The sequence below is a fragment of the Emydura macquarii genome, unplaced genomic scaffold (assembly GCF_026122565.2).
Source record: "Emydura macquarii macquarii isolate MOO-44397 ecotype Brisbane River unplaced genomic scaffold, CSIRO-AGI_Emac_v2 contig_3477, whole genome shotgun sequence".
Classification (NCBI taxonomy): Eukaryota; Metazoa; Chordata; order Testudines; family Chelidae; genus Emydura; species Emydura macquarii.
The window spans coordinates 7,841,688-7,860,890 of record NW_027133614.1 but is presented as its reverse complement, the minus strand read 5'-3'; the positions used below and the strand labels follow the sequence as shown (position 1 = coordinate 7,860,890).

The following is a 19,203-nucleotide window of genomic DNA, read 5'->3' as shown; positions in this document are numbered from 1 at the left end:
CACCCAGCAATGCAGCACAAGTTGAAATACAGCTATATCAGACATATCCTTAACTTCCAATACAAATATGACACATATGCATAAACAATATCACCATACTTAGGAACTTTTCGAACAGTACCTGACATGGCACATCTCATATGACTTATTGTAATTTTGAAATATTGATGTTAAATAATATCAGAAATGGTCTCCCTAATCCTTCACATGAGGGATGTTACATTTTGATAGTAACCTGAAATGGCCACAGCCTCACTACATGCTACTGTAACCAACCCCACTATGGGTATCGGTGATGGTACACTAAGCCCTTTCAGATTCTTAGTAGTGTGCTCCTTGTACCATCCATGAACTTGGAGGCAAATGATCTCCCTATGATGTAAACTGAGCTCCACCCATCTCAAATCTAAAGCAACACACTTGTTGTAAGATCAGCAAGTCCTCCCTCTCAGAGCATGGTTTTATTAACCAAAAAAAAGTTTTCAAACTAACCCCACATGAATCCCAAATGAAGCTTCTTGCTAAGCCTGGCTGCTCCTGAGGTCCCTTCCCTCAGAACATGTGTAACCCAGATGTTAGGTCTCTTTCTCAACAGGCTACCCCTTTCTCCCTTGTGTTCTGAGTAGCATCTACTGAATGAACCACACAGCCCCAGTTAATTAGCACTAATTAATCTGCAGTTCCTCACTTGGGTTCCAATGTTAACTAATGGGATGGGGCAACAGAAGGATCTTCCCATCCCATCACGTAGGCCCTATAGACTTTGGCCTTTAAGGGATCTCCCCCAAAATGCACACTTGTCTAATAATAAAGAAGTCTGTTGGCTAAGGGCTTGTGATGCTGTATAAAACGAAAGATGGCCATGTTTATACTAAGGTATCATCACTGATGTATCATCATCATTGCACAATTGTGATAAATCTTATACAAAGTATGCCTTGTAAGGTATCATTGGAAAAGTTGTAATCTGAACAATGTTATCCTGTTTATTGTACATGAAGTTATGAATCTTTCCTTTGTGTTTGTAACACCCAGAAGACAGATTTACATCCAGACCAGCCAGCCCTGGTTATTGGGCCATTAAGGAGAATCAACTCTTCCAATGGGTCCTGAGAATGCCTTAGAGCATATGGACAATGGAGGCCGATCGGCTCTGCAGGGCAGGTAGAACATGTGATCCCTGACTCCATGTTAGAGACAGTAACTTTCCAGGCACAAGAACTTGCATGCGGGGGAGACTATATTGGAGACTGACATTACTTTTTGCTTCTTTCCTGCTCTACATGTCTGGACTGTGATTTCTAACAGAAGGAAGCATTGAGCAATGGATTGAAGATCCCAATATTTGGGATGAACCAGAGAGACTTATTTCAAACTGGCAGATTTAACATCATTGCTTAATCTACATGTTTTGAAATCAACTGTAATGGTATATGATTTATTTAAACATTTTAATAACTCTTCTTTTTATTCATAAAACTTTGGTTAGTTTACTAAAGGATTGGCTGCAGCGTGGTTTTTGGGTAAGATCTGAAGCATATTTTGACCTGGGTTAAGTGTCTGGTTTATCTGTAAATAATGTATCTGATTTCTGGTTTTAATAATCTTTTCATCACAGAAGTCTGGTTTGTCTTGGTGGTGAATGAGGGGCTAGAGGTCTGAAGGGACTGTCTGTGGCTCCATAATACTAGTATAATATTTTTGAAGCACACATTTGTTACTGTCTTGGTGAAATCTTATGATAGAATATACCATCAGTCTGAGCTATATGCCCTGTATTCTGGTAGTCTGACCTGAGATTGGTGTAGCTGTGTCCAATACCAGGCAGCGTGATAGAGGTGTGAATTGCAGAATGCATCAAATTGCTGTGCCTTAACTGCATGGATGCTGCTGGTGTGAACTAAAATGTACCTACTACATACTAGCGTAGTCCTGTTTGAAGAAACTAGGTACTACTTAGTTCATGCTAGTAGCATCACGTGAGGCAGTTACAACTCAGCACTTTGGTGCATGTTGCAATTACCACCCCTAGAATCTGAACTGCAGTACAGCATAGATATTAGTCTCTATGCTGCTCTATTTAATTCATTGGGAGTTACACGAGATGTAAAACAGTGCAGAATAATCTGTTAATAGAAAGTAACAATTAATTTCTAACTAAGATTTTAAAGGGAAATCTGCCCCCCCCCCCCCTTTCAGGGCTTCTTCAAGGCCATTCCCTCTCTTAGAAGAAATAGTTTTAGACCTTGATCCTAACAGGTGTGGAATTATCACCCCTTTGTATCTGGGCATTGCATAGGGGTTGCAGTGGCATGTCCTCTGTTATCTCTTAGCTGTCTCTTCTACTTGACAGTTTCGTCTCCTGTGTGACACACTATAAGACCCCTTCTGCAGTTATTGTATTGGGTATTCTATGTTTAGTATCCCCATAGTCCTAATCCTAGGTCTATCATTCTCTGTGTACTCCCCTCTGCTCTCCCAACTCCATATTTGATGTCTGTAAACCAGAGGCCCTCTCTCTTCAAGGGCCAACAACCAGCCTTGCTCAGCTCTTTATCTGACAGAGAATAAAAGGTCCTCCTTGGCCTGTCTGCTTCCTTTTTTTGCTGTTAGAAATGACCCTCCGTCTGCCATGTGTCCTCAACTGCTGCTAGTCCAGCTCAGGCTGGCTTATCTCTTAGTGATTGTGAGAATTGCCTATCCACATCAGATACCTTTCAGTAGCTCTCCTTGCCATGTGGCTGTCATGTTCAATCTAAAATATAGCAAGAACTGTGTGTAGGCTCAAAGTAATTTACCAAAACTGGAATTTGGCCAGGACGCACTGCACAAATAGGAATGATAAGTGTGTATGTCTTAGGATCTCCCCAAAATCTTTGCAAACTAAGGCAGTTACATTTGCTCTCAATGATAGGACTTCAACAGCACAATATGCTTCAGCACAGTGCTGAGGTATTAGGTCAGTACTGATGGGAAAGGCCACCTCCAACATCAGCACCTCTCCCTGTAACAGCTGGGTTTCTGTTGGAAATCACTAATGCTTCGTTTGTCTAGTTGGACGCTATCACAGCCTGACATTTTATATTGGAAATATTGATTTAAAAAGAGACTTGAAAAGCTTTAGTTATACAACAGAAGCACTTATGATTTTGTGTGTGTGTGTGATGTGCGTGCTGATAATTAGTTTAGACATTAGAATGTGTATTACTAGTTTTCACCTGAGTGTAGTTTATAATTGGGGTTACCTCCAGTTCTCACTAATAATCCAATTCGTTACCAAAGAGTAGGATTTTTAGTAGCCAAACTAGCATATGCCCTAATCCTTTAACTGATGGTTCACAATACTCCATCGATCCCCGCTATGTTTTATATACGAAAAAGATTTACAAGAAAATTTTTCATTTGGATAGGTTTGTTTAAGTCGCCATCAGGTCCTCACCCGACAGTCTAATTATAAAGGGGCAAAAGCTACACTTTGAATAGTGCAGTGAACAGGCAGATCAAGTGAATCCGCCAAAATGTGGGTGGCATGGAATATAGGGATATCTGTAATAATTGTCATCGGCTCCTGTGAAAACACAAGTCATGCAGAACTAATCTAGGTGTATATTTTCTGCCTTCTGCACCTGGCTAGCCAGACTTATGAAGCAGGTCCCAGCACGACCCATTAAACAAAGCATTCCATTTTTATCCTCTCAGGTTTAACAAGCAGCTTTTTATCCCCACTTTACTAAGCCAAGAGCATTTGGGCACCAAGTGCGCACAGTAGCTTAAATGTCTGGATATAGTTTACAATTATCCTTGGAGCCTTCTGAAAAGTAATGTACTTTTTTGTTTAACCAAATGTCACATGCGTGTGAATTGCTCTCTTCACTTAAGACTCTTTAGTTGATTAACTGGGCAATGCTCTGAATTTTAGCTTGTGAATTATAGAGTTTACAATATGGTACAGTAACTACCATTGTAAACCTCAGCACTTTTTTTATTTTTAACAACTGCTGGTGGCTTCCCTTGGGTAGTGATGGATGTCGTTGAGGGGGTTGAGCTAGTCTTCCTTGGCTGGTAGAAGGACAGAAGGTAGCCAATTTCCCACAGATTGTGGTGGGTGAGTGGGGCCCCAGGTTTCATCTCAGTAATGACTTTTTAAATTCCAGACAGGGAGTAAGGTTAACTAAAAGTGGCTCTTGGACACTCAGTACAGAAACTGCTTGGTCCTTGCTCCTCTTTGTTTTATGCTGGAGGGGTTGACAGAGGGCAAGGGTGAAGGGACCAAGCAGTGTGACTCCTATAAACTCCAAAAGGCTTGTGGAGGATAAACATGGGGAAGTGACCTTTGACATAATCTCCATGTCTGTAGCAATAGCTAGGGAACCCACAGTGTACTGGATGTCTGAGTTATCAGTCCAAGTCTCAAGGTTTACATTTTTAGCAGAGCTGACCAAGATACAGGTTGCATAGGACATGCTTAGTTGGGCTCACAAAACCGTTCTCTACCCTCCCCAATGTAACTTATTGCTGTATCAGAAACCGAGACCTGGAGGGTCAGGCTTAGTGGTTGGAGTAGTGGCAATCAGGCCTTGTGGTTGGTGTGGAGGCAACTGGCCCAGGAACCAGAGCCAAAGGTCTGAGCTAGAGTCCGGAGTCAAGAGCAGGTTCAGAACAAAGTGAGAATAGTTCGGGGAGCTAGGCTGGAGCAGGAGCAGGTTAAGGCCTGTGGAGTCTGTCACCACTATCAAGCAGGAGAGAGTTCCAAGGCATGAAGTGACATTGGGAAGACTGAGCTGCTGTTTCTTGTTTGAGGCTTATATGCTTATCCTGAGAGTCAAAACAACTTGAGAGAGAGAGAGAGAGAGAGAGAGAGAAAATTGTCTGGTTTCCATGGAAAATTTCAACTGGGTCAAAAACCACAAACCCTCACAAACAGAATTTTCGGCTGAAACCTGAAATTTGTGATCCAGACAGGCCCCCATTTCACCTCCCAGGACTTGGCATGGGGCATCTGAATGACGTCTTTCCTATCAGTGACTCAGGTTCTCCAGCCGAACTATATTTCCTGTCATGCACCCATCCATGAGACTCTCCTGATGTACCAGCATGTTTTAGCAACAGGGGAGACTATGGTGCATTATTACAAATGTAGTCCAAAAAGGGAACCTGGCTCATAGAGGGAATGATTAACTACAAGTCACATAAAGAATTTATAAATCTTTTTTTTTTTTTTTTTTTTTAAGGTTTTGGCCAAGGTTTTGTGGCTTTCACTTTTTTAACGTAAAGTTGAAATTTTTCATGGGGCGGAGGGAGAGGGGACTCTTTCATGTTCAGCTCCAATATCAGGATAAGAACAAACTACTATTCTTTGCAATGCAAATTCGTTCGGTGGTTGATTTTGTCCTTTTATTTTAGCATTTGAAAATATTAATAAACCAGAAGGAAGTCTCTTCTGCTAAATCCTCAGTCTCTCTCTTTAATGTATTAATGAGTCATTGCTGTCAGTCTGAAGGCTATGTTTGAGTTTCTGATAGATTTCTGATCCAAGAAATCTGGGATATGAATCCCTTTCCATGTGCATGTAAACTATTCTCTGAGCTTCATCAAAACAGGACTGAGTTGGCTCTTGAATATTCCTGATGATAGCTTGCCTTGCAGGACTATCAATGTTAATCTGAAAAATAAAACAATATTAAAGAAAATTATGGCAAATATGGAGGACAGAAATAGGGTACTGCAAACATTAAGCTTGGTAGATTGCAGCTTATGACTTACATCCATATGATCATCATGTTCCCTAGTTGAAAAGATTGAAAAGGAGCTACAGTAGACAGATTAATAACAAAAATAAAAATGTAGTAGTTAAAAATGTTGGTGAAAAAGTGCTAACCCTCCTCCTCTCTTAAAATTAGGTACCTAAATCCATATTTAGGTATCTAAAGGGAAGGCCTGTTTTCCCGAAGTTCTGAGCAACTGAAATCAGTGGGAGCCATTGAGCACTCATCACTTTTTGAAAACCAGGCTACTGAAGTCACTATAGCCTCTGGGATATTCTACAATAGAAGTTGTATATCAATCCTGGCTAGGAGATGGGTTATAGTGTAAGACTCGGGAGTCCTATGAAGATTTGCAGTGGATGAGTGGAAGGTTTGTGGATATATAAAGAGCTAAAGGTGCTGTGATGTTTACATTTCTGATAGAAAGGCACTCCAAATAAAAGTTGAACCTCAACCAAAAAAACCTGCTAGATCATGGTGAACTGCAATTCTCTTGGTCATTTTGTAACTTAGACTTGGCTTGTTCAGTTAGAGATGATCTGTTAGAGACTGGAAGAGGAGCTGAAGGCCTGTGAATTAATGAATGTAGTCCTTGTTGTGTAGCAATCTTGCTGTGCCAAGGGTGCTTTTTAAGATGCTATCTACTCCTTCCTGGATACTGTTGCATTTTTTTTGTTTTGAAGAGACTATGTTGAGCTCCCCATCAACTTTCATTTAAAAAAGAAAGTTTCAAGCCCTCATGTTTTACAGAGAAAAACTTGAAAATAGGAAGCACGTGTGGTCCCAAAGGCTCAAAATCAGAAGGCAAACAAAGAACTCACCATGTATTATTTTTTATAACAAAAATCTCATGGCTTTTGTTAAGCTGATCTCATGATTTTGAGACTCGACTCATGATTATTCAATGATTGAGGCTGGCAATACTACTTTCCATTTGTGAAAAGCAAAAAGGAAGTTATCCTTCTCATAGCATATGTATATTTTTGAACGTTTCTGGTTGAATTTCCTACAACAAAAACCTCCCTCTCCAAAAAAGCCTCCTCATTTTTAAACTAGTCCCATGGGTTTTTGAGCCTGTTTCATGATTTTGCAGTTTGCAAGGCTTGCAATATTGTTGTAGTCTCTTAATCAAAGCTGTAAATTGTCACCTTACTGTAACCTTAGCCTGGCATCTGAGAATGAAGCTGGGTTCTTTCTAGCCCTCACATCTCCAGAAATATACATGGTGCATTTGGAATTTAATTAACCATTCTGTTAATGCATGAACCAGAAAAAAAAATCTATCTCACTTGCTCAATGCTGCGTTGGACCTGCAGGGGTAACAAGAGTAAAAAATTGGTTGATTTTAGTTTTGTCAGTAAAGAGGGAAGATATGATTCTGAAGACACCTAGAAATGACCAGTTGGGTAAGAATGTGTCATGTCTTGTCTTGACAGAAAAGAACCACACTTTAATATTATCCATATTCATAGAGCCAAATCTGGTCTGTTTCCCCAAAATTTGTCCATCTTTTTATTGGAGGATTATTATTGATGTAGCTTCACCATTTGGGATGAATTCCTCCCATTTTTCTTACTTTTCTGATGTTTTTAGGAATTTGATGGGTTTTTAGCATTCATCAGGCAACTCTCAAAAGGGATGGAACTGGGTAGAGATTTCACTTAATTTCTAGGTGCTTATGGAAAGACTGGACTAAATAAGGGTCACATTCAAAGTCTACGAAGTGTATGGAAAGACTCCCTTTGGCATCAGCTGGCTTTGTACAATGCTCTAAAAGAATGGGGGGGGGGGGGGGACTCCAGGAACTTAGTTCTAGACACCGTTCTGGCACTGACTCCCTCTATGGCTATGGGCACAGAATTTTACCTATCTGGCTCAGTTTCTTATCTGTGAAATGAGGATAATAATAACCTGATTCACAGAGATGCTGTGAAGATGATTAATCAAGTAAACATCTTTACACTGCTTTGTGCAGTCAGTGCCATTGCCAAGTATTGTATTTTGCAAGCTGCTGCTTTCAGTTTCTATAGATACCACGTGTGTTCTTTTTAATAGTGTGTGTGCGTGTGGGAGGGAGCAGTTCTTACAATGTTAATTCACCTCTTTAGGCGCCTGGGGCTCAATGTAATTTTTAAAAATTTTCCTGGCCAAAGAATTTCTTTTCCTCTGTGATGTAATCTTCTTGTAAGTTTCACATGCAATCCAGAATTCAATGTTCTCATCACTGTATTCTGTCTTCAGGTAGATCTTGTAGATTATAGGCCCATCTGAAAATATTTCAGAAGTCAAATTTTGTAAACTATAAATGACATTTAAAAATCATAGAACACATATGCATGTGTAGCTGAATTTTTAAAATAATTATCATCAGCATCATAACACATCAGTATGAAAAAATTTGAAAACACCATAAAAAGATCATGGAACCCATAGTGGTGTCATCAAACTGTAATCCATATTTGATGGGAACCACATCCTGAAAGAAATCTTTCCCAAACCCCTTCTTCTGGCCTTCAAACAATTTCCCAACCTCACCAAGATCATTATCAGAAGCAAGCTCCGCACAGACTAGGACACACCAACTCAAAGCGGCATCAGATCCTGCCATAATAACTACAAAACTGCAGATGTATCTCCACTGCTACAATGTTCAATGCTCCCCAGGAGACACTTTTCAAGATCCATGGGTTCTATATCAAATGCCTATATCAACCTGTGGTGTACCTCAACCAGTGCATCACATGTCCCAAAACAACTAAGGGTGAAATCAGACAATCACTATACTCTTGAATGAACTCTGTCAGAAAAATAAGACAAAAGTGCTGTATGACCCATGAATGAACACTCTTACAAGGCAATCACTCCATATCTGACCTCTGTGCTCATCCTCAAAGGAAACCTGTGCAACACCTTCCAAAGATGAGCCTAGAAACTTCGCTGAACATTTAAAAACCAAGGATTTAACACAGATGCTTGATTTATGGCTCATTACAACAATTTGCAACACACCCTACTGCCTGCTAACCTTTAATGGCCCACTTTATTTTTAGTGGTCTCCAACAGCACGTGTGAATCCCTTATGCTTAATAATTTGTCTTTATTTAGGAGACTCTGGTTACCTTTTCCAGGCCCAAGGAAGAGCTCTGTGAAGTTCGAAAACTTGTCCCTCCACCAACAGAAAGTTGGTCCAGAAAAGATATTACCTCACCTACCTTATCTCTCTGAAGAATTCATAGTGATTAACTATATTACAATGGGCATCAAGGTCATCAGTGGTGATGGACTTGCCATTCAAATTTTTCATTTGCCTTCCTCTTTAATAGAGGGCAGTTACCACGAAACGCAGTAAATGAAGATATTCCAATGTGTCACAAAAGCCCTCTCTATCCACACATTCTTACAAAAGAGTAAAGGAGCTGGTAAATAACTCTGCTGGAATACAAATATACAACTACTTACATTTAGTAGCCATCAGCTTTTCAAAAGATTGGGACCATTGTAGCACTTCCTCCAATGACACCCTTTGCAAAAGGGGGAAAGGTTATTGTAGGATTAGCATTGTAGTTAACTGCTTGGCTAATGCTAGCTTTAAATATAAAGCTAAATTGCATTATCTAAAATAGTTACTTATTTCAATTACTCTATATGCGCTTTGCTGTGTGCAAGTTCATTTTTGGATGTCTCAGCTCTTGTGCTTACAGTATTGAAGAAAAGATAACTCACAATGTACTATGGGCCCAGTTCTACCTTAACTTATGCCCACATCACTCCCTTTGAAATTAGTGGAAATTGTATGTGTAGGCATTTCAGTACTTCAAAATGGGAGAAAAATAAAGAAAGCATTAACAGTTTAGATTATAAGATCTTTGAGGCAGGGGTCGTCAGAGGTTTTGCTTTTTTTCTAGAGACCTTGGTTCAGAACTTCTGTTGCCACTGCAATAGAAATGTTAGGTGCTATTATTTAAGTCCCTTGGGACTGAGTATGGTAACAAAAAATGTAAAGACCTTTTATTTTCTGAACTATTAGCTTGTACATTTATCATCAGCTGAGAGGTTGAACTCTGAACTTTATAGCTGATAAATGATGGAAAGGCTGATAGAAACTCAACTACAAACAACACTAAATCCATTTAATTCCCTACTTCTTTATAATTTAAAATTAATCATGGTATTACTAATCCAGAGATAATTCTTAGAGGTGACTAATGATGGATTATTTTTCTTTAATGCTTGTTCTCAGATGGCAATTTCCTAGGTTTGTAGGGGTCTTCCATTAATTTTCCTAACCACCAGTTCTGTGAAAGGCTGAGGGGTGAGAGAGGAAAGAGAACTAAACATCTTGAAGAAAAGTAAACTTTGAAGGGCCAGATCCTGAACTTGTGTAAATCAGCATAACTTCATATACACCAGCCAAGTCTCTGGACCTTATAATTTTTCATATCCTACCATTAGTAACTTGAAAGAAATGCCTATACTGAATGTTCATGTTAATGTAAGAGATTGGAGGGAAAATACATGATAATTCATTAGGCTCTAATCATACTGGAGAGAGAGTTTTTCATTTTCCCTAGATCCTTTCATTTTGGCGTCAGTTACAGAATCCTAGCTAAAGCCACTTAATTACCATAAAGTTCGAGACTAATCCATATTTGATTAAAATCGGTTTTGGTTTGTGGATAGTGGGCACTAATGAATATTTGTAAACCTCCTCTGCATAACAGCTGTTTGCTGGTTTGGTAGTCTGGTTTGTGGTGACTTCTTTCGTGTGTTTTGATATTATTCTAGGAAGGACACCACTGCTGTGTCTTACTGTTTGTTCTAATGAGCCAATCATCTTTTTTGGGCAGAAAAATGAATGTCAGTTACTCAGCACATTCTGGATAGTTTAACCCATATTTTTGGTAGAAATTTTGTAATCACCAAACTGTGGTTTCAGCTTTTCTGTAACTTCTGCTCACACACAATTGGTTCGTGTTAAAGTAAGTCTTTTCTCATGCCAAACTGACCTCCTCTTCACATAAATACTTGAAGTGTGTAGTTATGGGAAAAGAAGTGGCTCTGCAAAAGTTGCATCTTGTTCCTGTGAATGTTTATTCTTTGATAAAGCTGCTTCTGAGTCATATCTGACACAGACACATTTTTACTGCTGTCAGCATTAGCACTCTTATACAGAGCAAGTGACGTTCTTGTCTGCCTCCCTGAGCATCAACAAAATTGCCATCTTATTTCCGTTTCTGAATATTTGCCTCTGGTGTTAATCTGTGAAGCAGAACGAACAAACAGCCTGAATTTAGTTACTCTACATGGGTAGTTACTCTACACTTAAAGAAGAACTTGTTTTACCATAAACTAAAGAAATATGAAGTCACTGAGGGGAAAACTTATATGAGCTATTAAGATGTTTTCCACTTTTCTGATCGTACCCCACAGTAATTGCATCAGTAGGATCTACTACTGTCAGAATTCTTATGTGGAGGGTGAAGAACTGGTCATGTCTTTACTATCCAATGTATACTGCACAACTAGAAAAGGCAAAGTACTTAATGCATCGGGATTCATTGCAGAGGGCTCTGGACTCGAGTCAGGAGACATGGCTTCTATTTTCAGCTGCGTGACCTTGGACGAGTCACTTGATTTTTGTTTTCCTTTCCAACCTTTCTCTGTTTTTTGTATTTAGATAGTCCCTGCCCCAAGGAGCCTACAGTCTCTCATGTTTGTACAGTGCCTAGCACAATGGGGTTCCAGTTGGTGCTTCTATATGCTATTGTAATAAAAATACTAAATACTACTACTAGCAGTAGTAGTAAATTACTGGCTCAATGAGGTTGCTTTGGATGTTCATATATTATTTGTACACTTTTTTTAATAAGTTTGTCTCCCACCATCTTGAAAACTGCTAAGGAGAAGTGGCTGGTGTTTGTTTTTCCCCACACAAAAACTTGACTCTTCAGTGAAAAATCAAAAACTGCACATTATGTGCTGAAAGATTTCAATTTGGAAATGCCATTGTGGTACTTCCTGCGAGCTATAGTTGGGTTGCCGCATGCCCCCATTCTCCTGTATGTGCTGGGCTCCCTGTCCAAGATGCACCACAATCTCCTCTCTTGCTGAGCAGTTGCAGTGTATGTAGGAATCTCTAGCATCAAGGGAAACATACAGTGGCTGAGAACCTGGCCAATAGAGAAATCAGAGCATGAGGCATCTGGCAGTGGGGCTGAATTAAAAAAAAAAAAAAGAGGGGGGGGCGTGGGGGGTGGGGGGGAGGAGGGGGGCATGTGGGCGGGGGAAAACCAAAACATCCTGTGTCAAATTCATCCCAGGTATAGCTCCATTGACCCCAGTGGGTTTACATCAGGAGTGAACTTGGATCAAAATGTCTATGCCTGAGCATTTGAAATAAAAATAATCCTATTACTCAGAGCATAAAGAAAATGCAGATATATTCACTGATCTACTGTGAAGCAACAGCATGAATCAAGGGTGATCAATATGTGCAGCCATGATGACAACATGCATGGGTAAATATTCAGCATTAGGTTGTGTCTTTAGTCCTCTCAACTTGCAGTCAGGAAGCTAAATCCCTTCATATCTTGTTGGATTATGTGTCTGCAGAATTATAATGCTACTTACTTAGAAGTGATTCTGTTTTCATCTTCTCTGAATAGCTTACAAAGCCAACAAATATTTGGGTTCATTCTCCTAAATAAAGAAAACCATGTGAGTTTTGGAACCTGATGGAGAACAGTTGTCTTAAAAAGTCCACCCCGGTTTTAGAGGTCTAACTAGTTCCAGTCATATTCCTTATTTTACATATAGGGAATATTACTGTAATTGGTCATACAGTTCCTCTAAAACAGGATTAACTGTTTAAATTCATCCACTGAATTTATGAAAATATTTGACAAGAATGAGGCATTTCCACTCACCTCAATGGAGATTTGGCCCAAGGCTTTTAAGCACTAAAGGAAAAAAATGTTGAAAGTTTTTTTTTTGAATACCTGTCAAGGGCCTAATTAAAAAAAAAAAAAAAAAAAAAAAAAAAGGAGGGGGGGGGCAATAATGTATGTTTCAAAGACTTGTTTCTTTGGTGCTTTTTTAGAAAAACAAGAATTAAAAAATTTCTTCCTTTTATAAAATGAGACATCAATAACTCCACAATCCCAGAGACATAACTCTAGAAAAGCTGCAGTTTCATAACAATCTACTACCCTAAATTTTCACTTTTTCCCTTGACCTTTTTCAGGGTTTTGTTTTTTCATTTGCTTTTGTTGAGAAGTAAATTATTTCTCATCTCCAAAAATGTTTTGAGGGGCGACCTATCAATACGTCTGGAGAGGTTTAGGAAATTTCAGGCCTGACTCGAAGTCCATGGGAATTTTTCCACTGACTTCAGTGGGTTTGGCTCTTGTACATAAGAGCTCAAGACTTCGATTTAGACTGAATAACTTTGAATTTGTGAGTTTATTACTGAATCTCCAAGATGTTTGGGACATGCTGAGTCAATATTAATCCAAATCATTGATCAGATCTGGTAAACTTATTCTGACATATGGTTCCTGTCAATACTATAGGTAATTTTTATAGTGGGAGTGCTCAGAGCCATTGAACCAACTGTAAACCCTGTAAATATAATGGAATCCTCTTCAAGCCAGGGGGTGCAGGACACCCCCAGCATCCTTCATTCTAGCACCTATAACTTTGGGTACTATCTGTGTTGTAGCAATGAGGAAATTAAGGCAATATCTACCCTAGAAAATTATTTGTGAACTGAAGAACGTGTAGTCTTCCTCCTTTATTTATATATTTTTTTATTAATTTGTCCAAGTTCTTCTTTAAGCAGTGCAATATGTTTTGGAGGCCAAATTCTTCCACAAGTATACGTATAATGTTTATGGAATGGATCTTTAAAATGAGTTTGTGTAGATCAGTCCAGAATTAAATTACTACATTGTAGTCCACACCAATAATCAAAGGGATTATTTCCAGTCTAGTAATATAAATCCACAATTTGGTTCAGATTAGGGCTAGATTGTGCCTTTAAATTGGAACACAGAATAAGGATGGTTCAGAGTTTCACTCTCTCAGGGGGACATTCTGAACTGTAGAAAGCTTAAATTCACCTCTTATTATTGGGTCAGATCTTTAGAGCCTGAAATCAATGGAACTACATCAGTTTGATATTAAAATGCATACTTGTAAAGCACCATAACGACTTGGACTGATAATGCTATATGAGGCCTTATTCCCCCCCACCCCCAAATCAAAGAGAATGCATGCCAATATCCTTGAGATGACTGCTAGAATTCTCACAGCTTTATGTAGTTCCCTGCACAGCCACATCTGGTTGTTCTAAGTTGTGTCTGTGTTTGTGTAATATATGCCCCAAACATTGCCCACAAGCAAAACCCAAATAATTTACTCAACTGAAACCCCCATTGGAATTTAAAGCAGACTTCAGTGGAAGTTGCTGAGTGCTTAACAGTTAAATACATAGCTTGGCTTTTTCTTAGGCAGCTAAATAGAGATTTAGGAGCCTGCCTTCAGGCCCCTATTTTTGAAATACCTGGCTGTAGCCTTTATCTGTGCAGTAATAAAAATGTTCATATCCAGATACATTTGTACTTTAGATCACTGGAGTGGAAATCAAACATAACTTAGGTGGCTTGATTTTAAAATATAGGGTAGTCTACATAGCTGAACTCTTTGTTAACCATTCGTTGATGATTTTTTTTCTTTGGGTGGTTGCTGTATGGAAAACTCTATTGTGAAGGGAGACTGTTTTGGTCTTATTTGAGAACATATGTCAGCAAAGATAAACACTTTAAACAAATAATGTGGCATAGAGCTTGATGAATAAATAACATTTATAGTTCATGAAAGCAGGACTCTGTTCTGTTCTTCCTTTATTTAAATCATTTGATAATACATTGATAACAGGCAAAGAAATACAATGTACTTTTTGCAGCACTATTACATGAATTCCTTAGTTTCATCTGAATTTGATTCCCGCCCACCCCCTTGAAACCGTGTCTGCATTGAGCATTTCAGTCATTGGTGCTAGCAATTGGTGTAGCTGCACTGGGACAACCCTTAGTGGAGACAAGGTATGCAGCTATAAACTATGATTTACTCTGGTGTAGTTTATGCTAGTTTCAATCAAAGAACAATTCCCTGATGCAAGCAGTGGCTTCAGCTATCTCCCCCCCAGTGTCACATCTTTTGATACTCTAAGCTGACATGTGGCTTCATTTACTTCAGCAGAGCTATATACCCATTTATATCATGCCAGAATCTGGCCATACCGTGTTTCACCAGTGCGTTTACACTGATGGTTGGCTGCCAATGGCTGTAATCAGAGCAAATCTATAATGTAAGTACGATTGGAGTCATTCCTTGAAAGATTCCATTATGTAGGGCCTGGTTATTTGCTACTTAGCAGCTTATGTAGTCATTTACACCCCATGCCATGTATATTGTGATTTGGTAGCATTTGCCCCCTCTGTGCATAGGTATAAATGACTAAACCAGGTGAATTGGACCCTGAGTTTTTTGCAATTTTTTTTTTGGTTTTACATCACTGTATTTTAGTACTCATGATAATTGTGTCAAACTTGAGGTCGAGTTTCTCTGTCCATCAAATAAGCACACCGTGGGCATCTGACTGCAGGCTTTCCTGCACGGCTCCACCATATGTCTTCAACCTTCTCATGGAGAGGTCACTGCTAAGTAATTCAGCCTCTATCACACTCAGCAGTTGGCCTTTCGGAGACTAAAAACAACACTCCATTGCGTTCATGAGGACAGAATTTTACTCAAGGTTGCTAATTATGAAGCTGTTTGTAAATTTAAAACACTTTTTTCCTAAATATTTTGCTCTTTTTGAAACTCTTCTAGTTCATGTTTCTGCTCCGTCCTTGGTTGGTTTTTGGATTTAACTTTAATATTTTTAAATTTATGTATTGAATACAAAAACACCTTTCTCTCTCTCTCTTTTTTTAAATAAGCTTTTTACACAGTTTGGAATTTTATATTTTTTAGTAAAGAATGGTTTATCCCACTTGGTACTGTTTTTGCATTTCTCATGCAGTTTCAAGTGCTTAGTTCTGCAGAAGTGTAGCTTTCTGGGTGTCATGTCATGGGAAAGTCTGTGGTGGCCCAATCCTGTGAAGCGTTGGGTGCGCAAAATTAGCAGAATGTGTTAAGCCTCATTCAGGACGTGGCTCTGGGTTTTTATGCATCAGCATTTGTAGATCTCACTTCTCATTCAAAAAGTGTTTTACAAATAGAGTCCTTGAATTGCTCACCCTGACATTCTGCTCATTAGCCCTCCTGCACTGCATATCTCCAGTGATTAAAAGCAGTACATGATCACATTTGATCCTAATATTTTCATTCCCTATCGGAGCCCAATGCTATTACTGTTCATAACCATTTTCACTTGCAGGTTTTCAGCCACTGTATTAACATAAAAGTCAGTTTATAGAATTACATTATGAAACAATATGAACATTTCTTTGATAATGCTTTTAAAGCACTGGACTACATCAAATCGGATTCTAAAGATGAGATTAATGAAATATGTTACTTGTGACTAATGTGATGACAGAAATATGCTGCTAAATCATAAGTTTGAGTATTTACACAGTTTTTCTTAATCAACGTTTCCTTTTCCTTCATAGCCCTGCTTAGTGTATGAACATATGTGCCTGCAGAGACGTACACGCTGGTATACCTTTTGTTTTTGTTCTGGACTAGCACACTGATAACAGTTATGTTAATTTTGAGTTTCAAAGAGGCCAGTCCTCAGCTGGTGTAAATCAGCATAGTTCTGTTGAAATCACTGGAGCTATACTCAGTTACTCCACTTGTGGATTTAGTCCAGAGGAATTGTTTTCTATTTTTCAAATGTTGTGCGCAAATTACACAAATCTCTTCCTCATTTTATTATAAAGTTTTTCCATGTAAGCTCCCAATGAGTATTTTGGCATGTAGATTTGTGCATTTCCAGCAGATTCCATCACCAAAAAGGCAAATCACAGGGCCTAGCTGAATTAGTACAATACATGAATGAATGAAGTAGTCCCACACTTTCTGAGAATTAATCACACTTCTGATAGTAAATTAATATACGATATAAAACTATTCACAGATGGAAAGGACATGAGTAATTTGTTAAACGTTATAGATCTGGGATGACTGTAATTAAAATAATCTATAATAAGAAAGAGAGACTATCCTATGAAACCCAAATTTTTTGATAGATTAAAGAGCAGGGCCTTTTTATTTTGAATACAACTGTAATGTACATTTTCTATTTTAAGTATGAGAAGATTATGCCATGTGAGGTTGTAAAGAAGCTATTTTCTTTTTTTAGTGTGCAGCTATTTTATGTTGTTCACTGTTGTACAGTGAAATCTTCGTAAAAAAAAACTATATGATAAAAGTTTAATTGCATTGTCACCTGTTCCATTTCAGTTTATTGTATAGAGTTTTATTGATCTTAATATCCTGAGAATTTAATACAGAAGGTTCACATAGGCATAAATATGTCTACACATTGTACATATTTAGAATCAGGGTCTGTTGCCGTCCTAAGGCTGACTTTACAAGTGTGTGTAGAGAAGTATATCTTGGACAGAAAGGCCAAGCCCTTATCTCTACCTTCCCAGTTTATGTTGAAGGAAATACTCTACTTAAATTTAAATTCTGAAAAGAGCTGTGCAAAATCTTATACTTACGAAAAATTTTCTTTTGATTGTCTCCTCTTTTTTTTAATACGTTTCATTTAGTAGTAGCACTTGGCTGCGGAGGGGGGGAAGTTTCCAAATTCCATTCTGAGTGATTCTCTTTATTATTTTCTTCTAGATCCAAAAGTCCTGTCATACTCTGGCTGTATCCACACTGCTTGTGCTGTTGCCCGACTCTTTTCTTACAAATATATATACAGATAGCATGTGTGGTTAATATGGGGAAGAGAAAAGTTCCACTGGACTCCCAATCTACCACTGATAAAGAGGTTGTTTGTTCTGACACTGTTATGACCTCCTGTAATGATCAACTGAAATTTAAATATTTTACTGTATTGAAATCCTTTGTGTATTCTCTGAGAGGGCCAGTTTTGTGACTTAATATTTTCCGTCTCTTGATCAAATGATACTTTACAGAAAAAGTTAAAAACACTCTGTTGAAAAGAGATAAGCATCCCACCACTGACAAATGATGCATTTGTGTTACAGTTGCGCTGAAGACGTGATTATCTCCATTTGTTTTGTTCATTTTACTTTTTTGCTCTGAAAGTAAGTTCTCTTTGAGCTCCTTAGTATGATACGTGTTTTACATGTGCCTTTCCACTGTGAAGCACTGTGTTAAAACAGGACTTGTTTTTACATTGTGTGAGGTCCTTTATGGTTATCATAGTTGGCAAGAAGGGTATATCTTTATTGCTGAGCTAACTCAAGTTCTCTGCACTTGAATTATTCCTCTCGAGTTAGCTTAACTCAAATGAGAATGGCCACACTAAAAAATACTTGAGTTGCTGTGTTCGCTACACTCATTAACGTGTGGTGCTAAGACTTCTGGGGCACACCCCATAGTCCTTCACGCTGGAGTAAGCAGAGCCACTGTCTGAATTCTTTCCCAGGGAATTGTGGGAGAACTTTTCTGTTGTTCCTGAGCACATGGGAGAATTTTGGGAAGTCATTGATAGATTAGCGGTACTTGAGTGGCACTGGCTTGCGTCCACACTACAAAGTGGTAGTGCTAGTAGATGATGAGTTGTAGTTACTTGAGTTTTAGCCTGAGTTAGTAAAATATATGAATGAATGAAGTAGTCCTATGCTTTTGGAGAATTTATCTGCTTGGGGTGGCAGATTCTCCCTCAGGTAGCAGGGGCAGCTGAGCAAACTTGAGTGGCGTTATGACCCTGTGCTCCAGGGCTGTCATGAAGTAGGAGAGGCTGGACAAACTTGAATGAGTTTGTGACTTGGCATTTGGCTCCCCCATTTCTATCATAACCACTGAACCAACTGGAAGGCTTATTCTGCTCTCCCAGAAAGTCAGATGTGTCTCCCACCTGCTCGCCAGTTTCTAACCTCTTTTTTTTAGGAGATCAGAGGGAGACAGGACATTGAAGTTTTTCTTAGGGTGGCAGAGTGACATGAACAATTTAGTGAAACAGACACTAATTTGCAAAAAAATTTGGTGTAGTCAAATTGGCATTTTGAGGGGACAGATGGCTGGAGACAGACACACACACTTTCATTTTTCATTGGATCTTTTCTTCTCTGTTCTCTCTAATGTTTTTTGTTTTACTTAGTCTTTTGTAGGCAAAATATGAACCCAGTTCACCTAAGTTAAAATCAAGTTTTCAAACCACAATAGTTTAATATGTTTGGGCCTATCTTATTACAGATGACTCTACCAATACATGGCTCTTTGA

General features: G+C 38.7%; 1 protein-coding gene across 2 annotated transcripts; it reads right to left on the bottom strand.

The window, feature by feature from the left end:
- Positions 1–5,424: 5,424 nt before the first annotated feature.
- On the bottom strand, positions 5,425–17,645 carry RGS13 (regulator of G protein signaling 13). 2 transcript variants are annotated; one of them, XM_067535081.1, is made up of 5 exons: positions 17,504–17,645; positions 12,396–12,464; positions 9,225–9,286; positions 7,866–8,032; positions 5,425–5,662 (listed from the first exon to the last, which is right to left on the bottom strand). In XM_067535081.1, exons 1-5 carry the CDS (start codon positions 17,548–17,550, stop codon positions 5,465–5,467), a joined length of 543 nt encoding a protein of 180 aa, XP_067391182.1. In that variant the 5' UTR covers positions 17,551–17,645; the 3' UTR covers positions 5,425–5,464. The 2 variants fall into 2 exon arrangements, with proteins under 2 accessions (XP_067391182.1, XP_067391183.1); XM_067535082.1 differs by lacking the exon at positions 12,396–12,464.
- Between the last annotated feature and the right edge of the window lie 1,558 nt (positions 17,646–19,203).